Raw genomic sequence first — 25,961 nt, forward strand, 5'->3', positions numbered from 1 at the left:
GCAGGTGATGCCTCAGGTGGAAGTAATTGAAAATCTGCCTCCAAAACCTGGGCTTGACACATTATCACCATAATCTTTAAAACTACTGTGCATGCCAGAGCTCTCTTTGTGGTAGGGTTTGCACACTGAGCTCTGCCCACAGCAGGCATCAAGGAGGAGAGGAGGCTCCCAGGAATAAAATGTCTGCAGCCATCACTCTGGATAATCTCTGCTTCCCTACAATTATATGCTGTTGATTAAAATTAATTTTTCATATAAATTCAAGCAAGTAGAAAGTCTTTCATTAAAAGTTACAAAACTTCAAAGAGAATCTTTTCCCAATGACTTTATCAAGACAGAATTCAACGGAGAAGACTCTTGAATTGTATGAACTGAATAAAAACCACAGCAACAGCCCCGTGCTTCAGATTTTGCCATAAAACCATGGCACTGCATTTCAAGGACACGATGGAGCCCCTAAACATGGCTGCATCAAATGAGGCTTGGAAATGCAGAGTAAGTTGTCTTACAGGACATTTTCAGATTGCTCAGAGAGTATTTAGAAAGACCTGAGGGTGGAAAATCCCAAAAGACCGAAAATCTCAGCAGAATTTTTTTCCCTGATATTTCTCAGTCTACATGCAAAAGACAGGAATCATTCTCCTTTCTTTTCAGTGATTAAAAATCCTCCAGAATAAAAAGTAAATTCCTTACAAGTCTCCTTTAGATCACACTTGTGTACAGCCAAGTGATGGATTTCAAAGGTTACTGCTGGAATACGGTTCCCAGCAGTCTATTGCAGTGAGTAACTATCACGTTTACATATCCATTACATCAAAACTACGTTACACTTCCACTGCTTCCTGTTGGCTCACCATCTGGAAGCTAAACAAGCTGGTAGTAAAGACAGAATTCAATTCTGCATTTACCAAAGGAGCTGTGCAAGCCTTCATTTGCAGCAGGTGATTGCACAGGCTGAGCAGGCAGAGCCCTGCCCCAGAGCCAGCCCAGGAATGGGACCCCAGGGAGGGACATCCAGGAGCCCCTCAGCACCTCTGGGAGGCACTTCCCAGCTGCAGCCCCTCCTCAAGCCCAGTCCCACCTGTGCCAGCCCAGCACCTCACAGTGAGCAGCCACAGCACTGAGTCCTCCCAGCTCAGCAGGGTCAAGGTTCCAGGCGCTGCTCAGCCTGAAATTCCAAACCAAACCCAGCCTTTGGGACCCCAAACACCAGCTCAGGAGCAAAACGTGAGTGCCTGAGATAAGAGACAGAGCTTTTTATGATCAAATTTATTTAATTAAATTTCATTGCCTGCTTTACTTGTCAGTTGCACCAGAGACTGCCAAAGGAAACAAAACATTGTACATTCACTACAAGATTCTCTCAAATTTTCACAACTAGTCCAAATCCGTGGAAGTCACAGGGCCCCTTTCCCTCTGCATTGCAACACATTAAAAATGGCAGGACACAAACTCCAGCACTGAGACCTGAGCTCTTGGGTTCCAGGGGTACTGAATGACCTCTGTGTGTGGTTCCAGGGGTACTTCAATGACCTCTGCATTTACCAGCCCAACCTCCTGGTGGTACAGGACAAATAAGCACTGAACTAACCCAGAAAGGAAACCAAGCACATGAAATACTGTGGGGCTGGAGGGAGGCTGGTGCAGCACACAGGTGAGGCACAGCACCAGGCAGGTGTGGCAGTGCCAGCGTGCCCAGCACCAGGACAAGGTGCACAGCACACCTGGCCCCTGCTGCCAGTGCAGGAATGTTTTGTCACTGATGGTAACAGAAATCAGAGCCCTCCTGGGAAGGCAGGCAAGGCTTGCCCTGCCAAGGCTGCTGGGAAGAAACCAGGCATTAATAGATCTTTATCTAACTAGTGCTTTTAAAAATACTTTTTCTTTGATCTAACAAGCATTAGGTTAATGTCCCCCTGTTATGTGCTCTGAATGGTTCCTCAAACATGCTGAAGACCTTTTCCCTTTGGAGTTTCCTACAGGAGGCATCTGTTATCCCAGGGGCTCTCACATCAGCCCCACACAGACAGCAGGGGAATGTGTCAGGGGCTACAGCTGAAACTGTCAGCATATCTCAAAGTCTACATCTCCCAAAGTGTATTTCCAACATGAAAACAGCTAAAATCACAATTATATTCCATTGCTGTGTGTGAAATCCAGAATGCTTGCATGGCTTCCAAAGAGAAGCTCTGGAAAACAGCCACTGCACTGGCAGGAGAATTCCTGGAGGGAAGGGCTGACCCTGTCCTCACTGCCCAGCCTAAGATACACTGGAAAATGCTCTACAGGTACTGTCAGTGTACTTGTCTAAAAAGCAGGTCTGAAAAATTTCAAGTTGCAAATTACTTTATAAATCACAAGCCATTTTTCCTTAGTCTTGCCAATTTTAATGAAGAAAACTGTTAGCATTTCAATGTACAAAAGTCCAATAAAACATGATTTTTTTCTTTTAAATCAGTGAGTGGGTAAAGTTTGGGTTAAATTTATTCAACAGTAAAAGTCTTCCAATTTCCACTAATAGAAATTTTTTTTTCTGATTTGACTAGAGGATAATGACAATCCAGAAATAAATAGCTATAAATACATTCATTGTTCCTATTCCAAAAACTCATCACATAGGGAAGACATAAAACTGAAATTAACTTGTTTGAGTGTTCCTTTACAATGAGAGATGGGCAAGTTAGAGCAGAGTGACTTGGACAGGAGAGAAAACAAGTAGGGCAGAAATTGGTCCAGTATTGACATTCATGAACATACCAGTTAGCAAAATTCATCCTTTAAATGACACTACTCAGTTGATTTTTTTATTTGCTTGGGGTATACATAATGAAAGCAAGTTTTCCTTGGAATCTTTGCTAGGACAGGTATAGCACCCAGAGAGAGACACTGTAACCACCCCTTGTGTCTGCATGTGTGTGTGTAGTTATATACAGAGTCATGCACCCACACACACAGCCAGGATCCGGCACCGGCGTCCGTCCGGCGTCACTCGTCATTGGCAGCACTCGTTCCTCTCACTTGGCCTTGGTTACGCAGCTGTGGAGAGAGGAAGGGCAATTTCTGCATCAGCAGCTGCTTCACACACAGCTCCAAACACACAGGGAGATTATCTCCAGGGAAAAGCAGGACAGGGCCTCAGAGTCACACCAAAGCAATGCCGGCTCCTGAGGGAATCTCAGTGGGAGCTGTCCTTGGTCAGGACCTGCCCCCAGGGCTGGGAGCAGCTCCCTTCACTGGGGAGCCCACACGGATCAGTGGCATGTGGAGCCCTTGGGCTGGGATGTTACAACAGTCCCTGTGAGGAACAGCAGCACCAAAGGGCTGGGCACAAGCACCAAGAGCCTCTAACTCCTGGAGAAGCTGCTCCTGAAGTAACACCTCTGACACAGTTTGGTGTTCTGGGTGGAACTGGATTTCTAAGAACTGAAAGTGTTTGGAAGGTGATGCTCCACAGCTTCCCTGTGTGACATGGACCAAGTCCAGAGACCACTTTGCTCCTGTGTGTGCAGCAAAGTGATGCTGGCCTGTGTGACTGGAGCCCAGAAGGGGCGAGCATTGCCACGACAGCAGCACATCCCACACCTGGGGTGCCTGCACTGGGCGAGCATCAGGCACCAGGGCAGGTGCCCAACGCTGCAGGAACTCTGATCCCAGCCTTAGTGCCTGCATCAGTGCCCACCTGCTGTCCTGGGCACCGTGGGTCAGCCCCACCTGCTGACCACCACACCACTACTGAGCAGGAGGAAGGCAAGGCCCACACGGGTCATGTGGACATTAAGATGATTTCTGCTAGCAATTCCCATCCAAAAGAACATCAATCCCTCTTCTCCTTTTCCATCCAGCAGTTGACTTACACAGCTCGCTTTGCCTCAGAACCTACAGAGAACTCCTCTAGACGTCCGCAGCCAAAGTGCCTCGAACGGAACCCTTCTTACGCATCTGAAGTGAAATAAAAGGTGAGCTCCACACACAGAACCTGCCATGCTGTGGTTAGTATGAGACAAGGAATGACCTGCAGGGCCAGGATCTGCCTCTCCCTGGCCAGGGCCAGCTCCAGCTACAGCTCAGGGGGTTTGGCCAGGCTATGGTATTTCTTTTTGGCAAGGAGACCTGGGAACTGGAGAGCAGCTGTAACTAATGCTGCTTGAATTTTTATCAAGCCCACGATGCTCCAGTATGGAATCACTGCTCAGGGTACCCAGTGTGGCATCTCTACCCTCAGACAGGCATGAGAGAGGTTGGTCACAGGGCTCTGGCTGGACCTGATGCTTTCCTACTCTGCACTGATGAGCTGATGCATGTTTCATGGAGCAGAGGTGCTTCTCATCTCCAGCAGCCAGAGACAGAATCCACCAAGTGAAACATAAACAGTGATAAAAAGATGGACTGGGATAGAGGAACTCTGGAAGAACACTGATGAGGATTCAGAGAGTAACAGAAAGTAACAAAAGCAGAGATCCTGACTATAAAAATCGACTGAAGATGAAGAACAGGAGCAACAAAAGAACTGGAATGTGCACAGAACCCAGAGAAAGATCAGCTCGGAGCAGAAGGAAGAAAGGGTGTTCATGAGGAGGGGAAGAGAAGCAGGACACTGTGGGGGAAAGAACATGCACTGCCAGCCCTGCTTTGTGCCAGGTTTGGCTCTCAGCATCACAGAACTGCCTAGGGCTGCCCTGGCCACTCCTGACCACTGCAGGGACGGATCTGTGTCACACTGAGCACCTCACCCCTGAGCACTCACTGCCCAGAGGTCCTGGCCATAGAACACACTTCACTGGGGATGTAATGGCAGTTACTGGTGAGCACAATGGATGCAGTAGTTGAATATGAAACAAGATGACAAATTATTTTGGATAAAACTAGCATTGATATTATTTGGCAGTGACATTTTTGCCCTTAGGTTGTCTAATAATGCACTGCACCATAAACCCATGGAAATTACATCATTTATAGGTGTTTGTAGATACCCCTTGTGCAACAACTGGAAAAACCCCAAGACAGTAGGTCTTCACTCCTCTCACATTTCACAGAAATCTGGGTTAGTGTAACATCATACATTTATCTTGTGAAAAAGAACAAACCAAAACAACCCAACTTTTTCAACAATACATAAATTCCAAATTCCTGACACTAACATCTTACACAACAATTTATTTGTAAAAAACAATTTGCCTTTGCAAAATGAGAAAATATTAAGTAAACATATCTGATGTTTAAGAATGAGGATAAATGTTACAGCCAGACACATGTGAGCTGGGTTTGGCTTAAGGTAAGAACTAAAAGAGCAGCAAATATTTTGGAAAAAATATTTAAAAGGAGCTACTTACCAGTGAGAAATGTGAAACAAAACATCCACAGTCCACAGAGACACAAAGGAACAATTTCACCATGCACACAGGTATGTAAAATTCTGCTGCCTTTCTCCAGCACACCTCTGGTGTGCACTCCTCACTGCCACTACCCTTGCTCAGGGAAACTGGATAAAGTCTGTTTCAGTCCAAATTAAGAACTATGGATGTGCAAAAGGGAACCCTTCTGGCAAAAGTCAGTTTGGAGAGGACAGCTGTCATGCTTCCTCCTCCACAGACACCTGGGAACTGGTGGCTCTAGGAACAGGATCAAGCATAAATTAGAATTCAAGAAGAAATCCCCATGATTTGAGAAAACAATTGCCAAAAATACCCAAATGCCCATGAGAGAGCACAAGATCTGCTCACAAGAGTGAGTGAACACCAACCTTGTCCACAGCACATTCTGGGGCTGCTGACCCAAACCCTCCAGCTTATGGGCAAAGAGCATTTGGTGCTACAGCTCAGCACAGGACCGTGAAGAAACACTTTTCCAAATGCAGGAAACATCCCTACACAACACAGGCTGTTCCACACTGCTTGGAAAGCCCCTGGAGAGCACAAGTGGGGAGGGAGGAGCTGCAGCTGCTTTGGTACCAAGAGCAAAGACTCACCATGCACAGAGCACAGAAATGTGCCCCAGGGCTCCTGTCCAGGTCTGGAGCCTTGGGCAGCCAGGTCAGAGGTGTCTGGCATGGCTCAAACCAGGCAAACAGCAAGTTTTAGCTGAAGACACATTGTGTCTTGGAAGAACCAAGACACTGGAACTGTCTGGGTAACCTGACTGGGTTTGAGGCATGAAGCAATTGTCAAAATGGGAAGGAAATACAACTGCAAATCCAAGAATGGCAAAAATGCCAGTGGGATTGAACATGGGAAAGGCTCATGCCAAAGGCCATGCTCTGTAAAGACTCTACAGAAGAAGGCTTCCTTCCCAGCCTGTGGTGGTGCTCCACCTCTGAATGGAGAGAGCAGGGACAGTGCCCTAAGGCTGAGCTTTCTCCCAGACATCAGCCCACATGGATTTGGTCCTCACAGCCACTAAAGCAGGAAAACTGACATGATCTCAGCTGACTTTACTGACTTTCTTTTTGAAAGTAAGACTTTGGTTTGGTGTGCTAATCAGAAGTGGAACAGCTGACAGGTGACACAAACTTGCTTGAAGAGAAAAAGTAATCAGATCTAATGATGAGCAGAAATGAAACAAAGCAAGACACGAGATGGAATGGGACAGTGACAGCTTTGAGTTCCAACCAACAAGTGGCAGAAGGGCCCTGAGTGGGACTTTTGCAGTGGGTGTGGTGCCAGAAACACAGAGGTAGTCAGGGCAGACATCCTGCAGTTAATGACATCAGAGGTACTTACCTTAAATCAGCACAGAATGCAGGAGCCCATGGGGCTGCACCCAAGGGGCCACCATCAGCCATTGCCCAAACACACACACACAAAGGCATGGACACCACACAACTTGCCTCAGTTTCTGCACAGATATATCTGCAGGTAGAAGCACACACAGCCTTAAAAAAAAGCTTTCTTACCGCTTCCAGCTCCTTCTGGGTTTCATCCTCCATCCTCCTGATGTCCTCCATAGTCAGCTCAATCCACTTGTCAATCCAACAGAACAGCTGGCGGTGGAAGTTGGTAAATATCCTTTTTTCTTGCTTTAAGAAGATAAACAGGCATTAGATCACAGCTAGGACTTGCTAAAGGCTGCTGAAGTGATAGCAGCTGCTCAGTTTGAAGAGTTAAAATCTTCAAGTGTGTGCTGCTTTACACTGCTACAGATTCAGCCACCTCACACCCCTGGATCCAATTTAAATTCATCTCATTTCTCAAATGCTTTAACATGGAAAGAATGAACAAATTTCACTATCAAAAAAGAGTTTCAAGAAAGTTCAGCCATTCACATTACTTGAGAATTATGAAGAATGTTGTTAAAATCTGTTCCAGCTCCAAGGTGGCAGCAGCCAAACCAGATCAGCCACTTCCTGAAGGCCTTGCTTTTTTTTCCCTAGAGAATTGTTCTGGTAATTCCAGTGAAACCCCACTTGCAGCAAACCAAGACACAAATGGTTTGACAGGCTGGGGAAAAGGACAGGAATGTCCTGGCTGTGAGGAATAGGAAACTACACCACTCTTCCTGCTCAAACCCCCACATCAACACAGCCCCAAAAGGCAGAAGTACTCACCTTTTGTATAAAATTTTCCACTTTGTTCTGCAGTCCCCACCACTTAAATTTGATGGTCACCAATTTGTAAGCACACATTTTGGGACACTCCTCATCAGTTGCTAACTCCTTCTGTTAGGGGATAATAGAAAAGAAGTTTTAATACTTTAAAAATTTAATTATTAGAAATTATAATTATTATTAGTGCATTAGAATGATAAATAGTATAATTTATAGTAAATTAATGACATTTAACTATGTTGTTATGATAACAAAATGTGATTCTAAGCATTATTACAGAAAAACAACATTCTAATCAGTAACTTGGGGTTGTTCCTGACAGACTCGCTGTGATTCACTCCAGGGCACAGCAATGGGATGCTCAATTCCTGTGGGGGTTCTCTGGTGTGCACACACAGCCCATTCCCTCCTAGGACAGATTCTGAGGGCTGGCAGGGGGTATTGGCAAGTTCTGTGCTGCTTTTTGGGGTCACATGAGGGATGCGCTGGGCCACAGAAAATTTGTTCCTCAACTGGAGCTGAGCCAAGCTCTGAAGGAGCCATGAACTTTGTTCTTCTGCTGATAAAGAATTCCTAAGGCTGTAACAACAGTTCCTAGAATAGAAGGTATTCCTACCTTCCAGTTTGGCCCCAGAGGTCCTCTCTTTGTCTTAACTGACTGGAATAATGCAGGATCTTCATCAGCTTTGTAGTCCTGCAACATAAACCACTCTGAGAGTCAGAAAACACCACCAGATTCAATATCCCACTGTGTAAAGCTTCTGCTGGAGCAGGATGGGTGCAGCACAGCTGCCAGGCTGGCTCCATCACCCCTGCTCCCAACACAACACAACACAAGAGCTCTCCAGGGCTGCCCTGTGCTGTGCACTCTGTGAATCTGCACTGTCCCTCTGGGTCTGTGACCCCTGACAGGAGGAGAAGGCAAGAATTCAGCAACCAGCACGCCAAAGCTACTCAGGCTGCAACACATGGCCTCTGCTGGGGAGGCAGAACAGGAGGGAAGGAGGCAGAACAGGAGGGAATCCTGCTCAGGACTGCCTTTTAAAAATTTCACACAACCACTGGATAGAAGACATTGAAGTGAGTCAAGATACAGCCATGGACAAACAATTCTGCTCTCTGTAACTAATTGTTGGCAGAACTGCTGCTGGTTTGGGGCAGCAACATGCCAAACAGAAACACAAGAATTCCACCTCTTAGTGCCAGTTTTATAAATAAAAGCAGGTACTGCATTGAGACAAGCCTGAATTTATTTTCACTGTGTGAACATCCTGCCAAAGCAGAGCTCACTGTAGTGGTGTGAGGCATGAGGCATTTAAGCTGAGCTACATGTGCAGCCTTGATCTGCCTGGTTTATGGAGTGGAATGATTTGTCTGGCTACCCCAGGGACACTCAAGTCCACACATGATGCTGTTACCTGCCATCCTACCTCCCTCTGCACAGGGACTGCTAAAAAGCAACTGTGCTCTTGCATTTAGGACCCACATAAAAATAACTACAGCTGGAAACACTGGGGAAGAAAATGTTGTCTGTGAGTAAAATGTAGGAGTGAAAACAGAAATTCCAAGGAAATAGGTGGAGTTTTCTATGCTAGAGACAGAAGCTTTGAACCAAGACCTTTTAGAACTCACTTAACCCAAATCCTATTAAGGACAGGAAAAACCCTTTATAGACTAAAGCCTAGATGGACAGGAGAGCATTGTAGGAACTCATCTCTACACACAAATCCTACAAGCATGCAGGGAAGAAGACTGGACTAGAGCCAAAGTACAAATAAACAACAGTTCTTTGCAGAGTTTAAGGAAAATATCTGTGCAGCAAGAGCTTAACTCCTGACAACAACAAGTCCTTCTTAGGAAGAAAAACAGGCAGCTGCTGGAGCAAATATTACAGCTCAAACCCCTGAAGCCCTCTGGAAAGCTAGACAGGCAAACATCAGCCTGCAGCAGCATAACAGGACAGAGGAGCAAAACCATTTCAAAGAAATACACAAATACCATTTCCCAGGCAGTTTCTGCTCAAAATCTAGTATAATATGCATGAATGCAACCATCTATTAAAAAGAATGGTTTAGAGAGACTGTGAGCCACATACAATAAAGCAATATCACAACAAACCCTGGGCACTTCTTTACAATTCTCATTCTCAGTCTTTAGACCTGCTCAGAGTGGTAACAGAGCTCCTGAGAACTCATGATTCACTATCAAATTGTATAAAAATTCAAACAGGACAGAAGGATTTTAAGAAAACTTTTAGAACCTAACATGAAAATTACACAAGTTTGATGCCTGATCTTCAAACCCATGAAAATGGAACTGAACATGGAGTGGCATCACACTAACTAGGCAGGTGGATACAAAACTGGCTTCCAGCTCAGTACTGTATTAGTGTTTTAAGCAAGAGAATGCACATACTACTGGTGTTATGAAGCAAAAAACTCACATACAGATCCTGAGGAAGGTACCACCTACCAGAACTCCCCTCCAACATCATCCACAGCTCTGTGAGTGCTCATTCACAGCACACCAGAAGACCAGAATCAGGTTTATCCAAGTATGCCATACTCCCAGCTCAGTGCATGATTCCCATATCTCAGAACTGAAGCAGTCACCAGCACCACTGTACACCACCCTGACAGGCACTCGTGTTTTAGGCAGATTTAGCTAAATGGCTTTTAATAAAAAATGCCTTGCAATCACTGCCATCTCCTGAGGAGTCCTGCAGCTGCAGCACAGCTATCAGGGGAACCATTGCCTGAGATCACCTTTGAAAGAATGCCAAGGTTCAAATGGGAAATGGAAGCAGCCTGGCTATCAGGGACACACATCGTGGTGCCAGGCCCAGGAGGTAAAGGTCACTAGGAACAGGCTGGGAGAGATGAATATTTATAAACAGGATCAAAAGAGAGCTACAAAACTAAAAGCACATCATATTTGTACACAGATAGGCTGTCCCATGGGATGTGTCATTGCATGATGATTCCAAGGTTCAGCACTAACAACGTGGAGCTGTTTAGCTGCCCATTGTGATAAACTAAGTCTGAAATGGGAGAGATCCACCTATCAAGCTCTGCAACTTGAGAATCTTTTAACACTTCCTTACAGACTACAAAAGAGCAATTCCTATATTCTAATATATTTCCTCAAAGTATAGAAAAATGGACAGCACACAGAAATCCCAACTCCAAAATCCATGTGTAATCTGACTGATTCATACAAAACTGTAATTTTAGAACTTTCTTTCAAGTAATAAAGATCCACTATGAACAAGACATTCAATGTCTTCATTGTACAAAAATAGCTATAAACCTGATTTCAATTGTTTTCACTACACTCTACTTTTCTACAAATTATTTCCAAAACCACAGCCTCCCCTGATGTTCATCAAGTGCTCATTTTTGCTTACACTTTAAAAAGTCTTTCTCTCCTGGCAAGTCACTTTTATATACAAACAACATAAAGTGGCACAGACTGCATGCTGGAGATGATTAAGAGAAGGCAGGGTTAAATGTGTATCTAAAGAAAGTCACAACTGTCACCCAAATTATTTCTATACATACTTAAATGAGCACGAGTCAGCATGTCAGTCTTGGCAATTTTGTTATGATATAGCTGAACTTCCAAGAAAAAAAAATTCAAGTTCCATTACCTAAATTTGATAAAGATATCAGCACAAATAGAAAGTGTCTCTCCTGAAGTCCTAAGAAGTAAAGAGAGAGAAGACAAAGGCCAGAAACTTCAGACTTTTATAACAGAAGAGACTTCAAGTGTGGGTCCCAGAGGATTCCTGGTGTGTCATCCCAGAAGGGGAAAACAAGTAACCAGCAAGGATGTCAGTCTGCAGGTTACCAGGTAACTCTGTCAGAGTTACCAGGGTCTGTTAAGAGTTTAATCACAAAGCCAGGCTTTGGTTAATGAAGCCAGGACTTAGCAAAACCGAGTTTCTGGGAGATGAAATGGAAATAAAAAATTCAATCACATGGTGAAAATGAATCCCAAGTATTCCTACACAAAAATGGACTACACTGTGAGCTTGAATCTACAAATATCCTCTAAAATATTTGCTAAACGTGGAAATGGTGTTAGAAGTTTATAAAAACGAAACAGAAATGTAGAAATATAACAATGTAGACATGTACATCAGAAGAGACTTAAGACTCTGGATGAGACCACTCTGCATTCAGTTTTGATACTCTGTAGGTCAAATACACAAAATAAAAAAGAGGATTTTGTACTGAAAACAGTTCCAAGGACTTCCTGCAAAGGAGTCCTCTTCCCAGAATGTAGGATATCCAAGTATCTACTTTCAGAAAATAACAGTTAAACAGTATAAAGAGCCTCTCCCTGTACAAAAACAAGACAATCATATTTACTGTGCAAATACAGTCTCCATATTAGTGCCTACCATTTCCCTACTGTCCAAAAAATATTACACATCCAACAGTCCAGCTGTTACAATTTAACAAACCAGGCAACAGCCCCAGCAGATCCAGATGTGCAGAAAGAATCAGCAGTAAAGCCAAAGAAGGAAGGCAAGCACATAAATGAATGGTTCTGTCAAAGACACTTCTCATGTCTCTATTGGGTGAAATCCACTCCATTTAAACTTATTCACCAAAAACACAAAGCACAAAAGGAATCAGCTGCATGCTACATCCCAATCCCAACAGTAGAACATTCACTTACTCCTGGTTCTACTTGAGTTCTATCTGCAATGTCAATATGGACAACCTCAACACTCTTCCATGTGTTTGGATCTAAATTGTGAACCTGCAAAAAAAAAAAAAAAAAAAAAAGAAGGAATCATTCCCATGCTGGGAATCACACAGCAATCACTTTGTGCAGTACATGGGTGTGCCAGGGAGTTATTCAGGATGCTGTAAAGGCAGCATTCTCCAAACCTACCCCTTCTTCCTCTGCCTTTCTCAAAGGGAATGATCTCTACAATTACAGTTTAATTCACTCACTAATCAACTTTAAACCAGCACAAAGCCTTCACTTCTTGTGCATTCAGGAAACCTGGAATTAAGATTAAGCTCTATTCATCTGTCACATTTGTTAGCACTAATGAAATCAAGCTCTAATTACAACCATTACCCATTCTATAATCTGCATGAACTTTTGGAGCTAGAAAGAAGGTGTAAAAATTCCAAGTGCAAATATGCAGATTTCAATAACCTTGGTTATTGATCTCACAGGAACCTGATCTCACAGGTTCCCAGAATCACAGGACTGCCTTGAAGGTGGAGCAGGTGCAGTCTGAGGGTGTGTGAAAGTCAGAGGATGGAATCAGCTCCACACCTGTGGTCTGTCCAGCACACCTAAACTCAGTTACAGCCAGGGGAGCTGTCCAAGAACAATCCCCCTCCTGTGTAGCACATCCAGAGTTACAGCTCACCCAGGCACTGGAAACAGTCTGACAACTACTCCTCTCTGGATGGTTTATAAATGTTTGCCACTACAGATCAAAAATTTCCTGAAGAGACACAGGAACCAAACTGATTGTCTGAGGAGAAAACGAGAACATCACCAGCTGGGACAATTCACAGAGGCAGCTTCAATATTCAACTACAGCATTCACAGATCAACTCCAGTGCTCTTGTGAAACCTGTTTTCAAATAAATCTATCAGCCTAACTCTTAGTAGCACATCTACGGTAAAAGAACATGAAATCACCAAAAGGACCTGCTGAAAAGCTATTTAAGTATTTGCATGAAAATCAAGCATCTGTATTGACTTCTAAACATAAAAACCAAACCCCTTCTCCTGATCTCCTTAGATGAGACAGCTTGACCACCCTGCAAGGACCTGAAAAATGCTCTTGCTTTACTCACTGGTCAGGCATTGACTCTATGCAGTAATTACTCACCATCACCAGGTATGAAATACTTTATCTGCACTAATTGTACAATTGCATTAAGCCTTGGTATCCAAACCCCAACTCACGTTCTCTGTTGTTCCCAAATCTGGTTTATGCCAGGTCTCAATTTTTATGAAGAAGTCATCTTTCATGTATTCATTCTGTAAGAATTAAAAGCAAAAGGCACAAGTCTGATTACACCTCTCTGCTCCAAGTTTAGATAAATGGTATCTACATAAATGACACTACTAATCCCTGACTAGCAACACAATATATTGAAATTACCAGAGAAACAGCCCCTTACCTACACACAGAAAGAAGTATATGATAATCTTAAATTAGAGCAGTGAGTACTAAATTAAAACCAGTCATGTTTAAGAAATCCAGCTCTACCTGTGCACACCAGTAGAAATAACCCTGCCATTTGCTGTCCTCAACCCTGAAGTTCTTTACCTCAGTGTTCAAGTAATTTTCAAATTATCAATCCTGCATTTAGAAGTTACTGTACAGCACAATGACAATCATAAAGCTGGATCATAATGGTCCAGATGCCACTAAGTTGTGCATCTAAAGAAAATGACAGAGCCCTGCTGATTCCAAAAGTCAGAGGGCACACACCTGTGTGCACAGGTACCAGGATGAGTCAAGCTCAACAGCTCAAACTCACTTGTGTCACATCCACATGGTAACAATCTAAACCATGTTTGCAAGGGAGCAGATAAAGCAGTTTAACATTTAACTAAAAGTTGTCATTAAACAGGTCACCAAAACATGTAAAAAAATCTTAATGATGTGTCTCCCATGCACCTTAAAAAAACAAACCCAAATCCTGAGCTGTGCTGATCCACTTAGGCTCCCAGTTACCCCATTTTAACTGGGGCAGGAATTCATTTTACAGCAATGGCATTTCAGACAGGCAGGGACTGATTCCTCTTCCCTGCTCTTCCTGCATTCAGGAGTGTAGAAGCCTCCTGAAGGTGATAAGTCACCTTTCCCCCTCCCACTTTTCTTAGCATTATGTCTTACCAGGACAGACATTATGTATCGTAATTAAAGGCATAAAAGAAGACATAAAAAATGAAATAATTTCTCTGACAAATTACAGTTCTAATTATAGCCACGTGCAGACAAATAAAGTAAAGGGAGTTACTTTGTTATATTCTACACCAGGAGTCCTAGCAAGGCACATCTGACAGGCTGGAGCCAGACAATTGGTAATGGGTACTAACAGATAAAATATATCTCAAAAAACCCCAATATATGATTGGTAGGATTTCAAATACTCACTGTCACAACTGGAGTTGTAGGAAAACACGTGCAATGCAAAGGAAAAGAAAACACAGATCGTTATTAGATACAATTGTTTCTGAAGAGTTTCACATATAAAAACACCAAGAGAAGAACACACAGGGGGAGACTCACTTGTTCTACAGTAGGGATATGCATTCCAGGCCTTCTCATGGAACACCAGGGAGCCTTCTGGAGCAATCATCCTTACAAAACCAGGGACTTTACTGGGAAAACAAACATGGACAATGTGTTTAAAATCCTGCCAGCTGAAATTCCTCACTGCTTCCTCCCGCTCCAACAAGAAAGGCACACTCTACCCAAGCATTTGAGGGGTTATGATGCACGTTGTCACCTGCAGTGAAATACACAGGAACTTCAGAAACCTTCCTGATCATGACATGGTTGAGAAAAAATGGGAAAGGTAAGGATAAGGTAACTGAGAGTGAGCTGTGTGACCATGAGGAATGCTGTGCTATCCTTCCTCTTGCAGAGCAGCAGAGACACCTGCTGAGGAAGAGCACAGCACAGAGCCCTCACCTCCAGCTCCCTGGCAAGCAGCTCCTGACCTACAGCAGGAACTTTATGCCCCACTCATCTCTGACTCCTGTCCAGAGCAAGCAACAATTCCATCAGCTGTCCCAAACAAGTATCCCCCATATTTAAAATCCACAGTATTTCACATTTCCCCACCCACCAGAGCACTCATGCACAATTCAGCAAATTAAACCTCACCTTTCAACATTTCTTGCTCAATACCAAGGGACTACAACATAAATCAAGGCTTTTCTCACCTCTTTAAATGATAGATTTTGTGAGTATATTGTCCCTTCTCGCCATCCTGTTCATAAGGCTCGTTTTTTAAGACCTGAATTCCTTCCCCACCTCCTGTTTCGTTTTTGCTAGCTTCTGCCACAGAATAAAGTTGCCCAACTTGATACTGCAAAAGGAAGAGAGGTCAAATGTTAGCACCAAAGTTGGCCAAAACCTTTTAACACGTTAAAAACAATTAGCTGTTTCCTCTGACAATTCAGTAGTGCAAAAAAGACTATTAGCAAAGTAAAATACACCATAGAAAAGATGTTTAGTGAATTCTGACAACTTTTTGGCAACACATATCTGCAGCTCACAAACACCAGGTCTACACCCCAGCTGTTCCACAGCCACCCAACACTTTGGTCCACACCATTGCTTCATTTTTCCTATGCCAAGACCTATGTTGTCCTTCACTGCACCAAGAAATATCAATTTCGAGTTTACAGACTTTGGAGTGACTGATTTCCAGCTCTGAGCCTTCCCAGTTCATACTTTCAACCACCTAAATGCTGCCCTTACAGGACCCAGGAAATGCACACTACAGAACAAATGTGATATTTCTCTCAAAACCACATTCAACAACCTGTCATGACAGAGATCCTATCATGACTCTCATTTAACTGCACTTCAGTGCCATTGAATTGCTGGCTTTAGGTCTGGGAAGACAATTCCTTCACCTGTGGCTTCAGGAAAAGGCTTGGAGTCCCTCAGTGCTGGATCAGCAGCAAAGTGCTGCCACAGGGCACAGCTGTACTGCTGGCAGAGGAAGGCTCAGAACACCTCAAGGCTCAGTGCTGCATTTGCTTCCTTGGAAATTCCTTGCTCAGAACAGGGATCACACCTGTGTCACTCATCTCTGTCAGTGCAGCCACAGCACAGGGAATGTTTGGACTCAGGCTGGCCACAGTTCTGACACAAAACCCCCTCCCAGCCCTGAATAAAGCAGGGAGGATGAGCAGGACATACCTCTTGCACGGAGCAAGGTAAAACCACTCGGCTGAAAGAGGAAAAGAGAAAACTCAGTAAAATGAGTGATTGGACTTCACCAGCAGATAACAGATCTAACACAGATGCTAAAGAAAGAAGTGTCAAAAGAAGCCAATTCAAAATTTCTCTTCAGAAATATCTGTGATAGGAAGGCTTTGGATATAACCCAACAAACCCAAATAAAGTTCAATGCCAGACACAAAAAGAAACACAAGGGATGGAACGTGTTAGAACCCGCACAAGAGAGCCAGGAAATCTGAGATCTACTTCCAGCTCTGCCACAATAACTTCGTGTTATGCCAAATTTGTTTACAAACTTTTCAACCTACACATTACCTGTACTACCACTGACAGTCACTGCCCTGTGAAATAATTAGCAAAAGGTGGGACAGAGGAACAAACCAGCCTGAGCGGTGCTGGCAGGAGCCCCCTGGGCACGGATCTACCCATTGCCAAGGAGCTCCCGGCGCCACCGAGCAGGGAGCCGGGAGCAGGGCAGGGCTGCGGCCCCGCTCGGGGCTGTCCCCGCTGCCATCGGCGCCGCTCTCTGAGGAGAACGGGGACGGAGCCCCCGCGGCTGCCCCGGCCCGGCCCGGCCCGGCGCGGAGCTCGCGGAGCAGCCGGTGCGCGGCCGCGGCTCTCGCTGCGGGCAGGGCCCGCCCGGCCCCGCTCGAACAGTGCCCAGCGCCCTTTCCCGTCACGGCGGCCCCGCCGCACGGAGCGGCCCCGCGCCCCGGAGGGAGCGGCGACCCCGGGGCCACACGGCAGTAGCGGCGCGGGCGGGCCCCGGCGGCGGCGGGCGCGGCCGGGAAAGCCCCGGCGGGTCTCGGCCCGAGCGGGGCGGCGGCGGGCGCTGCGGCGGTGGCGGCGGCCCCGGTGCCCGCTCCGCTCCCCCCGGCCCGGCCCCGGCGCGGCCCCGCCGCCCCCACTCACAACTCCTTGATCAGCACCATCTTCCCGCCGCTCCGCGCACGCGCCGCTCCCCGGCCAGGCCCCGCCCCCGCCCGCGCGCCCAATCGCGCTCGGGCCTCGCTCGGAGGCGCGCACGCGCCGGGCGCCGCCAATCCGAGGGCGCGCAGCCCCCGCGAGCTCACACCTCACCCATCGGCAGCCAATCAGAACGAGCCGGGCCGGCTCCGGTGCGCCTCCGCCCTCCCGTCGTTGCTGACGGGGTGACGTCATCGCCGGGCGCCGGTGCGGGGCGTGAGGGGCCCGGCGGGGAGCGGGGATAGAGAGCGGGGCTGGGAACGGGGCCGTGACCGTGGATGGGGCTGGTCTAGGGCGCGGTGCCGGCGGTTCCCGGTACCGAGCGCGACCCTGCAGGGCAGCGGGACGGACCCTCCGCACTGCCGGGCGGGCCGGTGCCGGACACCCCGGTTGGCCGCTCCGGGCCCTCACGCCGCCGTTGCCGGATGGGGTCACCCGCGGTGTGCGGGACGTGAGGAGCTGCAGTTGGTGAATTTTGGGAGCCCCGTTCCGCTGTCACACCGGCTCCGCTGCCCTGGCGACACCGCCCTTGGCGCTGTGCCGCTGCCCGCCCGCTCCTCTGCCTCACTAAAATTCCCTTTTACACTTTTACAATCTGCTTCAAGCAAAATCCTTCACTCGCGGATCGCGGTTAACCCTGGGCTGCCCCGGTGTTGCCACACAAATGAAACGACAGAAAATCCGTACAGCCTCGGTTTCCGCGGCCAATGCCGCCCTCTTGTGAAACCATTTCTTTTCGCCTCCATCGCTGTCTCGACAAGGACAGGGATTAATAACGACCTGACAACCGTACAAGGTTCAGCCGGGCTGGGGCTTCCACCTTCAGCTGGCGCTAAAAAGTACAAACTGAAAGGAGTCTGCAGGTCTGAAAGCTCAGAAACATTGAAAGAAGGCTGAAATCAGCCCCAAGTGGAGGAGCCCTTCAGGCGGTGAGGAACCTGGAGGAGAGAATTGCCGTGGTAGCTCAGGGGTGTGATACCGGCCAGTGTGACAGGGACAAGTTCTACCGAGGCTCCTGCTTGGGGGGTGTGAATACCACAAAACAATCCTCAGCAGAATCCAATTACCAAATTCCTTCTGGTAAATAATCTTCCAACACATTCCACATGTTCACAAACACGGGAGCAGCAAATGAGATAAGAAATGTTTTGATCATTCTTTTCTCTGCTTCTCTCACAGCTTCCCTCTGTTCAGAGGGCATGTGAATACCACAGGGGGGAAGAGAGATGGGACCACCTAAGGCCTGTTCTTTGTGTTGAATTTGGCTTTCTCCTGGTTTACATAATGATGGAAATTATTCTGTGGCAAAATGTTCCCTAAAAACAAAGCAGCCCGGAAGTAAACTTCCACTTGGAGGTTCTCAAAGTTGTAATTCAGGGAAAACTACAGAATTTGCTTAAAATAATGTGTTCTAAATATATTGATTTGCTTTCCCTCTGTTTGAAATGCACACACAAACATAAAACCAGGGAAGCTGGAAAGAAAAAACAACCACAAGCTGCATACGTGTTCCAGTGGTGCATCCTTTTCCCCAGGGGTGACCCATGGCCCTCTCTGCAGCCCCTCAGCTCCCCTTTCCCTGGAGAAATTCCACATTTCCTCTTGCCAGGAGCCAGAACCAATGAGGTATTCTCCAAAGGACAGAAATGCAGATAAAATTCAGCGTTGCCAAACACTCCTCCCCCACATGAAAGGCTGTATGCACATCTATTTCCATGGAAGTCCTTGAGTGGTGACTCAGGCCTGCCCTGGCTCTGGCCATGAGGAGCAGCAGTGATCAGGGCTGTAAATCTCAGTTTCCCCAAGCATTCAGGATTTTCCTTTATTTGGTTTTTCAGAACGCTGGCAGTGTGCAGGCCCTGCTGCTGCTCCTTCCCCATATGGACAACATTTGTGTGGTGTTTGCTCAGTGCCCAAAGCCTCTGTTTACAGCTGCATCCTGCCACACACCAGGGTCACAAGCAGCCACATCCTGCTGAGCCCAGGCCTGGCACACACAAACCACTTGAGCCCACTCCAGCACAGCCCCTCTGGAGGAGGGGACGCTGCCCCAGGAGCTGCTGCTCATGGCAGGGCTCCAGCCCAGGCTCAGAACCAGCACTGCCAGTGACCCCTGGCTGCTCTGAGTGTGCAGCCTGCAGCCCCAGAGCAGCTCTGTGGGTTCAGTTTCCTGTGTCTCCAACACTTCCCTGCAGTGCAAGGGCACCTTTCACGTGGGGGCACAAGGATTTAACTCATCAAGTTCCAGCTGGCATCAGTATGGGGAGAATCTCTCATTCCTTTAGCACTCTCACGACCCTCAGAGCTCCTCTCAGCCCTGCCAGTCCTCTTCTACAAGAGATAAAAGTGAATACTGGTGCTCCCACCACCTGTCAGGAGGAGGAAAAGCAATTTCCAGTGAGCACTGGTGACAGGAACACTGCACTGTACAAAATGGGAAGTTCCAGAAGGAGCCGAGGAGAGCTGCCCACAGGACACTGTGGACACCAGGGGAGCTGGGTGTGGGGTGAGCAGAGAACCAACAATCACCTTTCCCAAATCCTTCCAGATCAAGACACTGAGGCACTGAGAGAACTCATGCTTTAATAGACACTGAAATCACAAAGAAGAAAAGGCCAAATGCCTTAGCAATTTCAATAAAAATATGAAAATCTTTTTACATGGTAAATTTCATAATATAAAAAGTTTAATGCTGTCTGGAAACAGAGTTTTAATTTACAAAGAAAGTCCATAGAGGCCAAACATGGCTAACACTGCACGTAGGGAGAGCGAGTGCTGAAGGGCTGCTGCTGGGAAGCCTCTGCTGAGCATCCTCCTCTCTGGGTCACTGTGCTCTTCTGCAGCTGAGGGGACCAGTGCCCACACACAGTGCAGCCCTGCTGGGCAGCATGGCAATGCAAAGAACCCAAAACTGCTCAAACCCATCATCACCATCCAGCTGAAACTACCAATGCTTCCTAACAGATTCTCAGACACCTCTGTGCCCCTGGATCTGTTCTGCAACTTGGAAGAGATGTTCACAGAACGAGCTTGCCCTAATGAAAGAAAATATGGCCTAGAGTGATATGCATGGGTGTAGCACCCCCTCAATGCTTTTTTCCTTGTTTCAGTAAGGTATGATTAAACAGAAGGAAAACCAGTATCAGGCCAGAGGTACAGGCTAACCAACAGAATCAAATTAAACTAGATTTTGATCACAGGGGTTGTTTACTGTTCCCATTTAGTCGGAGCTAAAGACAGTCAATAAAAAATCTGAAATCTCACACAGTAAAACGTACAGGGCAAAACCAAAACATTCTGTGGCCTTGGGGAACGGTTGGCATGTGGCAGGTTTAATGTGGAAGTGGTTAATACCTAATTGTTATTGCTCACTGTATTACGCAGTGTTGTCACTTGTACCATGCACAAATACAACAACGACAAATGCATTAAACCCACAGAAGGAATTCTAACAGCAAATGCAGAACATGTGATTTTCATTTCCTGAATTTCTCCACGTATTGGGCAAACCTGATAAAACTCTTTTGTTTTTCCTCACAAAGGGGTTGTTTCTCATTCAGGAGGTGGAGGAGTGAGGGACAAGGTGTGCAGTGTCTCCCAGCCACGAGTAAGCATGCATTTCATGGCTCCTGGCAAGCCAATGGAAGTGACCTGTGCCAAGTCAACGGAGACCTATTTCCCAAAAGACTTGTTCTAGTGACACTCACCTTCCATATTTATACAACATCAAATTCCCCAAATACTGAACTTTCTCTACATCTGAACCCTTCCCTGCTTCTAATGCTCCCCCCTCCTTAAAAACAACAACAGAAGAACCACTCCCCCACACCCCCCACCCCGATTTAGCTCTGTCTGAAAGCTTTAAGCCAGCATGAAACCTGCTGGAGCACAGAAATGGGTTGTAACAAAATGGCAGCATAGAATTTCTACAGGTTAAAAGATCCTTTAGTTATGGAAGTAAACTACAACAAAGAGGCTTATTTCTGGCGTGTTATGCAGCACTACAGGGAGTATTTGCTGTTGCTATAAACAAAAAGCTGCCCACTTCCATCCTGGGTGTTCCTGGGATGTCGTTTCAAAAAGTTTATGCTGGTTAGAAACAGAGCAGGTCACATGAAATCTCTCAGCAGTCCTGTGACCACAGCAAGTGGCACAATCAACAGCATCTCTGTCTCCACAAGGGGCAGATGCTGTGCTGACTCATTTTGGCCCACTATTCTAATTTCTCCTGCCAAATGATGTTTAGCACCAAACCATCACAGGAAGATGTCATGTACAGACAAATAACTTGCACCATAATGAGTTGAACAGACTGACTCAACTGTTCTGCTACATTGTGTACGAGTAGGTAACTACTCCTTCTCTCTGCACTGAAAACTTTGGTGATCCCCCCTCCCTAATTAGCTGGCTGTAACAACCCAGCCCAGTATCCTTTGCCTTTAGTGCTTGTGTTCATTTCTTGCCACAATGAAAAGGAAAACATTCTCCTGAAACCAGCAGACTCCAGATTATTCTCACAGCATGCATCTGATTATGCCTGTGAGTAAGCTGAGCCTAAGCATTCTCATGTTTCCATATCAGAACTGAATTCTCTGCCCTGCTATCATGCTTTTCCTCCAAGATCCCTAAGAAAACCACAAATCATCAGATCCACATTTACAACAAGAGCATCCAGCCATGCCAAGTACAATTCTCTGCATCAGCAACGTACTCTGGTACGTCCACAGAGCTGCCTGCACTCTCCATCCAGCTGCAAGACTGGAAGTTGACTTCAGATCCAGCTAAAACTCAGGGCCTAATGAATTCAGCCTCACAACACCTCTGTGAGGTAGGTAGGTAAGTATTTACTATCCCCATTTAGATAGAAAGGGAAGACGAGGCACGGAGAGGTGAAGTGATTAGCCTTCAGTCACTCAGCCAGTTCTGGGAGTGCAGAATAAACACCAAAACCTTGGTGATACAGTGCTCTGACTTCACAGCCTGGGAATACCTTGTGTGGATCTGAGCTCACATGGTGGGGTCGATGCTGCTGCACCCCACAGCTTCAGTGCACGTAAACCATCACTGGGATCCTGATCACAGCACTGCATTCCACAGCCATCTAGAAACCATCTCCAGCCTGCCCCAGCTCCTAAACCCCACCTAGCCTAGAGAAGCTGACTGTATGTGTTGCCCTGGGGGTGCTCTTGGTCCCTTTTCTTCCACATGTCAGAGGGCACTCAGGTTCTGCATCCAGCCCCTCCGCTTGCTGCCTCGCCTTCTGCCTCCAGCTGCACCAAGACTGGCACACCTGCTCCAAAGGAAACTTGTTTCCACACCTGCTCCAAAGGAAACCTGCCCCCACAGCAGGGAAAAGGCTCCCAGACCTGCCTGTGCTGAGCCCTGGCAATGATTTAGCAGGATCAAAGAGGGATTTTTTTGGCCTGGTGATGTCTGAATCACACACACTGATATCACATTCTTGCCTGCTGTGGAACTGCAAAATAATGTTCTGAGCTGCAGCATCTGCTATTCTTTTCTGTGCTCACTGAGCAGACAGAGATGTTAAGTATTGCCCAAAACTTGCCAGGATAAAAAGTTCACTTTTACAATGTGGTGTGCCAGAGAGACCAGAGCACTCAATAAAACCAGAACTTGTCTCTCTGACACACTCACTACCACACACACAGGCTCACCTGGTTTGTTAAGCCCCAAACATTTCCTTCGAGCAGACCAACCAGCAAAGTCTCATCTGAGGGCTTTCCCTCCAAAAAAGTTACCTGAGATGCAGATTTTAGAATGGGGCACCTCTCTCCTCTTGTCTTTGTTTCACCAGTCTCTAAATGATGCACCAGAACTGCCAGATCCTGCTGCTATGGAGTTTTACTGACAGCAGTTTCTGGTTTGGCCAACCTGGCAGAGGTATCTAGAGGCATGTGGTCTTCTCTGTCAGCCTTTGAAAGCAGTCGAGTAAATGGCTCATCTTTCTACAGGCAGAGACTTGTACCTATGTTCTTTGTGGTACACAGGACTGTTCTGCCTCCTCTCCCTTTCCTCTCTAACCCCTGATATGTGTAATTTCTCAACAAAAACCCAGCTGTAAAACTTCCGGTTAAGAAATACAAGGAGGTGGCTTAAAAGCCAGTGTTTAAGGAGCAGACAAGCAGATACTTTGCACCTGCTGCTGCAAATACTGAATACTACAGAGAACCTGTTATCAGGTGAGTCTGGCCAAGGTCCTGATAAGGGAAACAAAAACCCTATGTGTGTGAGGCCGTGTGCCCCCACAGTGACAGCAGGCCTGCCTGTCCCATCCCTGGGCACTGCCAGCTGAGGGCATGACCACGGCTGCTTAGCTACTGGTTCTGTTTTGGTAAAGGCAAGTGGGCAGAAGCAAATACTTCAACAAGACTGTAAGTCATCAGCTGGTTCTCGGGACATTTCAACATTTGGAGGAAGGGAAAAATCTTCCTGGTGACAAAAATTTATACCCGTTCCCAGCTGGCAGCCTCAGGGGACGCACAGCTCCCAGAGTGTTGCCAGGTGAGGAATGAGCTGATGTCATGGAATTTGTGGTTTCAGGGCATCTGTGTCCATTTGGAGGGATCTTCTGTGGTGAAGCAGTAAGGTGTTGCCCAAGAGACAGGTCCTTCAGTTCCAGCTTCTCTGCACTTTCTTCTTTGCTGTGCCGTGGTGATAAATTGAGCAAGCTGAGGACATCTTTCTTAGAAGTCATTGTTCCAGGAGCTCCTCGGAGAATCTTTATTGGACCAGTGGAGTGGTGGGGAGTGCTTTGCCAGAACATCTTTAAGTTGTGAATTGCTTGCACTTTTTCATCGATGGCAGCCAATTTTAATTTATCAATGTCTGGGGCATCAGCTGGGCTTGAGCGAGCAGAACCAGCTGAGGAATAGGAAAGAGCAGGAGATGGAGTGCTGCCACCAGGAGACTGATGCCCTGAACTCGGAGAGATATTTCTGGGTGATTTAGAAATGTGAGCACTATAAGGAGAGCTGGGGTACTTGAGTTTAAAGGGAGGCTGCTCATTTAAGGACCCATGTGAGTCACAACCCGGAGACGGCTGCCCACTGTACTGACCTGTGCCTTCTCTGTTTGACATCTCCGACGTCGTGGGGCTGTTATAGCCAGAGCTCACCTTCTGAAGGGATGAACTCCTCGTTGGAGGCTTTGGTTTGATTGCAAGAGGGGAAGAAGCCTGGTTCCTGTGGCTGGAGCTGAGCGGGCGGCTGAAGGCGCTGGTCTCCGAGGAGCGGAAGGCGGACACGCCGCCGGGGCTGGGAGCCCCGTCCTCGGAGCTGCTGCTCTTGCTGATCTGGCTGCTGCTGCTTCTCTGGAGGCGTTCAACAGCAATGAGGTGACTCTGAGTTTCCTCCAGAATTTTTTGGGCCAACTCTTGTGGATCAAGCTTTGGATTACTGTCCTCCTGGGATTTGACGGTGCTGTCAGTCTCAGTGCTAGACTGGTCAGATTCCCCAGTATCAGAACTTGCAAGTTTCCCAACTTTTTGGAAAGGTGAATTTGGGCTGGGGATGAGAGTCATTTTAACAGGAGAATTTGGAGTACTTATGCTCCCTTTGGAGTTGATGGATGCTTTAATGCCTCCATTCTGACTAGTTTTGGGCTGTTTGTGATCAGGGGAAAATCTTGGTTTTATGTTTTCTTGGTAACTGGCCAAAGGCTCATTGCTGATTATAGAGAAACCTTCATACTCTTCCTCATCTTTGCTGGCTGCAGTGGCTTGTGGTGACAGCTGGCTCTGAGCTGCAGACCTGTGTGGATAGATATTCTTGGGCCTCTCATAATCCTGCCTCCCTCTGTGTCCTGCCCCATCCAGCATGTTCTCTGGCTTGGAAACAAAGCTCATGGAAGAAGCAATGGAGCTCAGGCTGTACACAGAAATGGCATCTGAGGCAAGGCTGTCTGGACAGGTAGGAGAGAATGGAGGGTTTTGATACTGGGGTACAGGGTTGGAAACAGACTGAGCAGAAGCCAGTGACTCCAGTGATGAGGAACTGTCCAGGCTAAGGCGCTTGGGCAGCTCTGTAGAATCTGAAAAAGAAAAGACAACATTATGCACGTGCCTCTAGATACACCATAAAATCAAATAAAACCAGGTAACATTCTAGCAAAATTAAGAGAAAATGCTACAAAGCATGCCCTCAGGTTCTGTGCTACCTCAGAACAACCAACTAATACTTAGGTAAGGAAAAAGAAGTGCACAGGCCAGGCAAGCACCTCTGTCCAAGTATCCTAGATGGAAGCTGTCAGTTCATTATCATTTTATTTCTCAACACAAAGAATGAATTATTTGTCCTCCAGTTGCTGGACACTATCTCCAGCTTCTGCTCAGACAAGTCTTTCCCATACAAAAATAACATTTACTCCAGTCTCTGTATCACATCTGGTCTGTGTGACACAGGTGTGACCTCTGCAATGATGCAAGTGTGAGATTTCAGCAGAAGCCATTCTGATCAAATCATCAGA

The 25,961-nt window shown here is 46.6% G+C and overlaps 2 protein-coding genes across 4 annotated transcripts in view; both read right to left on the reverse strand.

Moving 5' to 3' along the window:
• Positions 1-1,254: 1,254 nt before the first annotated feature.
• Positions 1,255-17,539, reverse strand: PITPNB (phosphatidylinositol transfer protein beta). The gene is made up of 11 exons (XM_071445280.1): positions 17,424-17,539; positions 16,470-16,500; positions 15,482-15,627; positions 14,823-14,914; positions 14,688-14,695; positions 13,487-13,561; positions 12,227-12,310; positions 8,157-8,234; positions 7,541-7,651; positions 6,890-7,012; positions 1,255-3,036 (listed from the first exon to the last, which is right to left on the reverse strand). The coding sequence occupies exons 1-11, from the start codon at positions 17,441-17,443 to the stop codon at positions 2,986-2,988; spliced, it is 819 nt and encodes a 272-aa protein (XP_071301381.1). The 5' UTR covers positions 17,444-17,539; the 3' UTR covers positions 1,255-2,985.
• A 2,501-nt stretch (positions 17,540-20,040) lies between these two features.
• TTC28 (tetratricopeptide repeat domain 28) overlaps positions 20,041-25,961 on the reverse strand; it is a 109,392-nt gene continuing 103,471 nt past the window's right edge. For all 3 annotated transcript variants that reach the window (XM_071445283.1, XM_071445281.1, XM_071445284.1), the window contains one exon: positions 20,041-25,526. In XM_071445283.1, the coding sequence (XP_071301384.1) occupies positions 23,899-25,526 (1,628 nt within the window). In that variant the 3' untranslated portion in view covers positions 20,041-23,898. The remainder of the gene's footprint in view (positions 25,527-25,961) is intronic.

This window comes from Agelaius tricolor, unplaced genomic scaffold, assembly GCF_023055355.1.
Source record: "Agelaius tricolor isolate 1412-34295 unplaced genomic scaffold, bAgeTri1.0.p SCAF_20, whole genome shotgun sequence".
Lineage (NCBI taxonomy): Eukaryota > Metazoa > Chordata > Aves > Passeriformes > Icteridae > Agelaius > Agelaius tricolor.

Coding starts and splice junctions, on each gene's coding strand:
- PITPNB (XM_071445280.1), bottom strand. CDS start 17,443: ATGGTGCTGATCAAGGAGTT. Junction 15,628..16,469: donor TACCTTGCTCCGTGCAAGAG/GTATGTCCTGCT, acceptor TTCCTTTTGCAG/TATCAAGTTGGGCAACTTTA. Junction 7,652..8,156: donor CTCTGGGGCCAAACTGGAAG/GTAGGAATACCT, acceptor ATCCCCTAACAG/AAGGAGTTAGCAACTGATGA.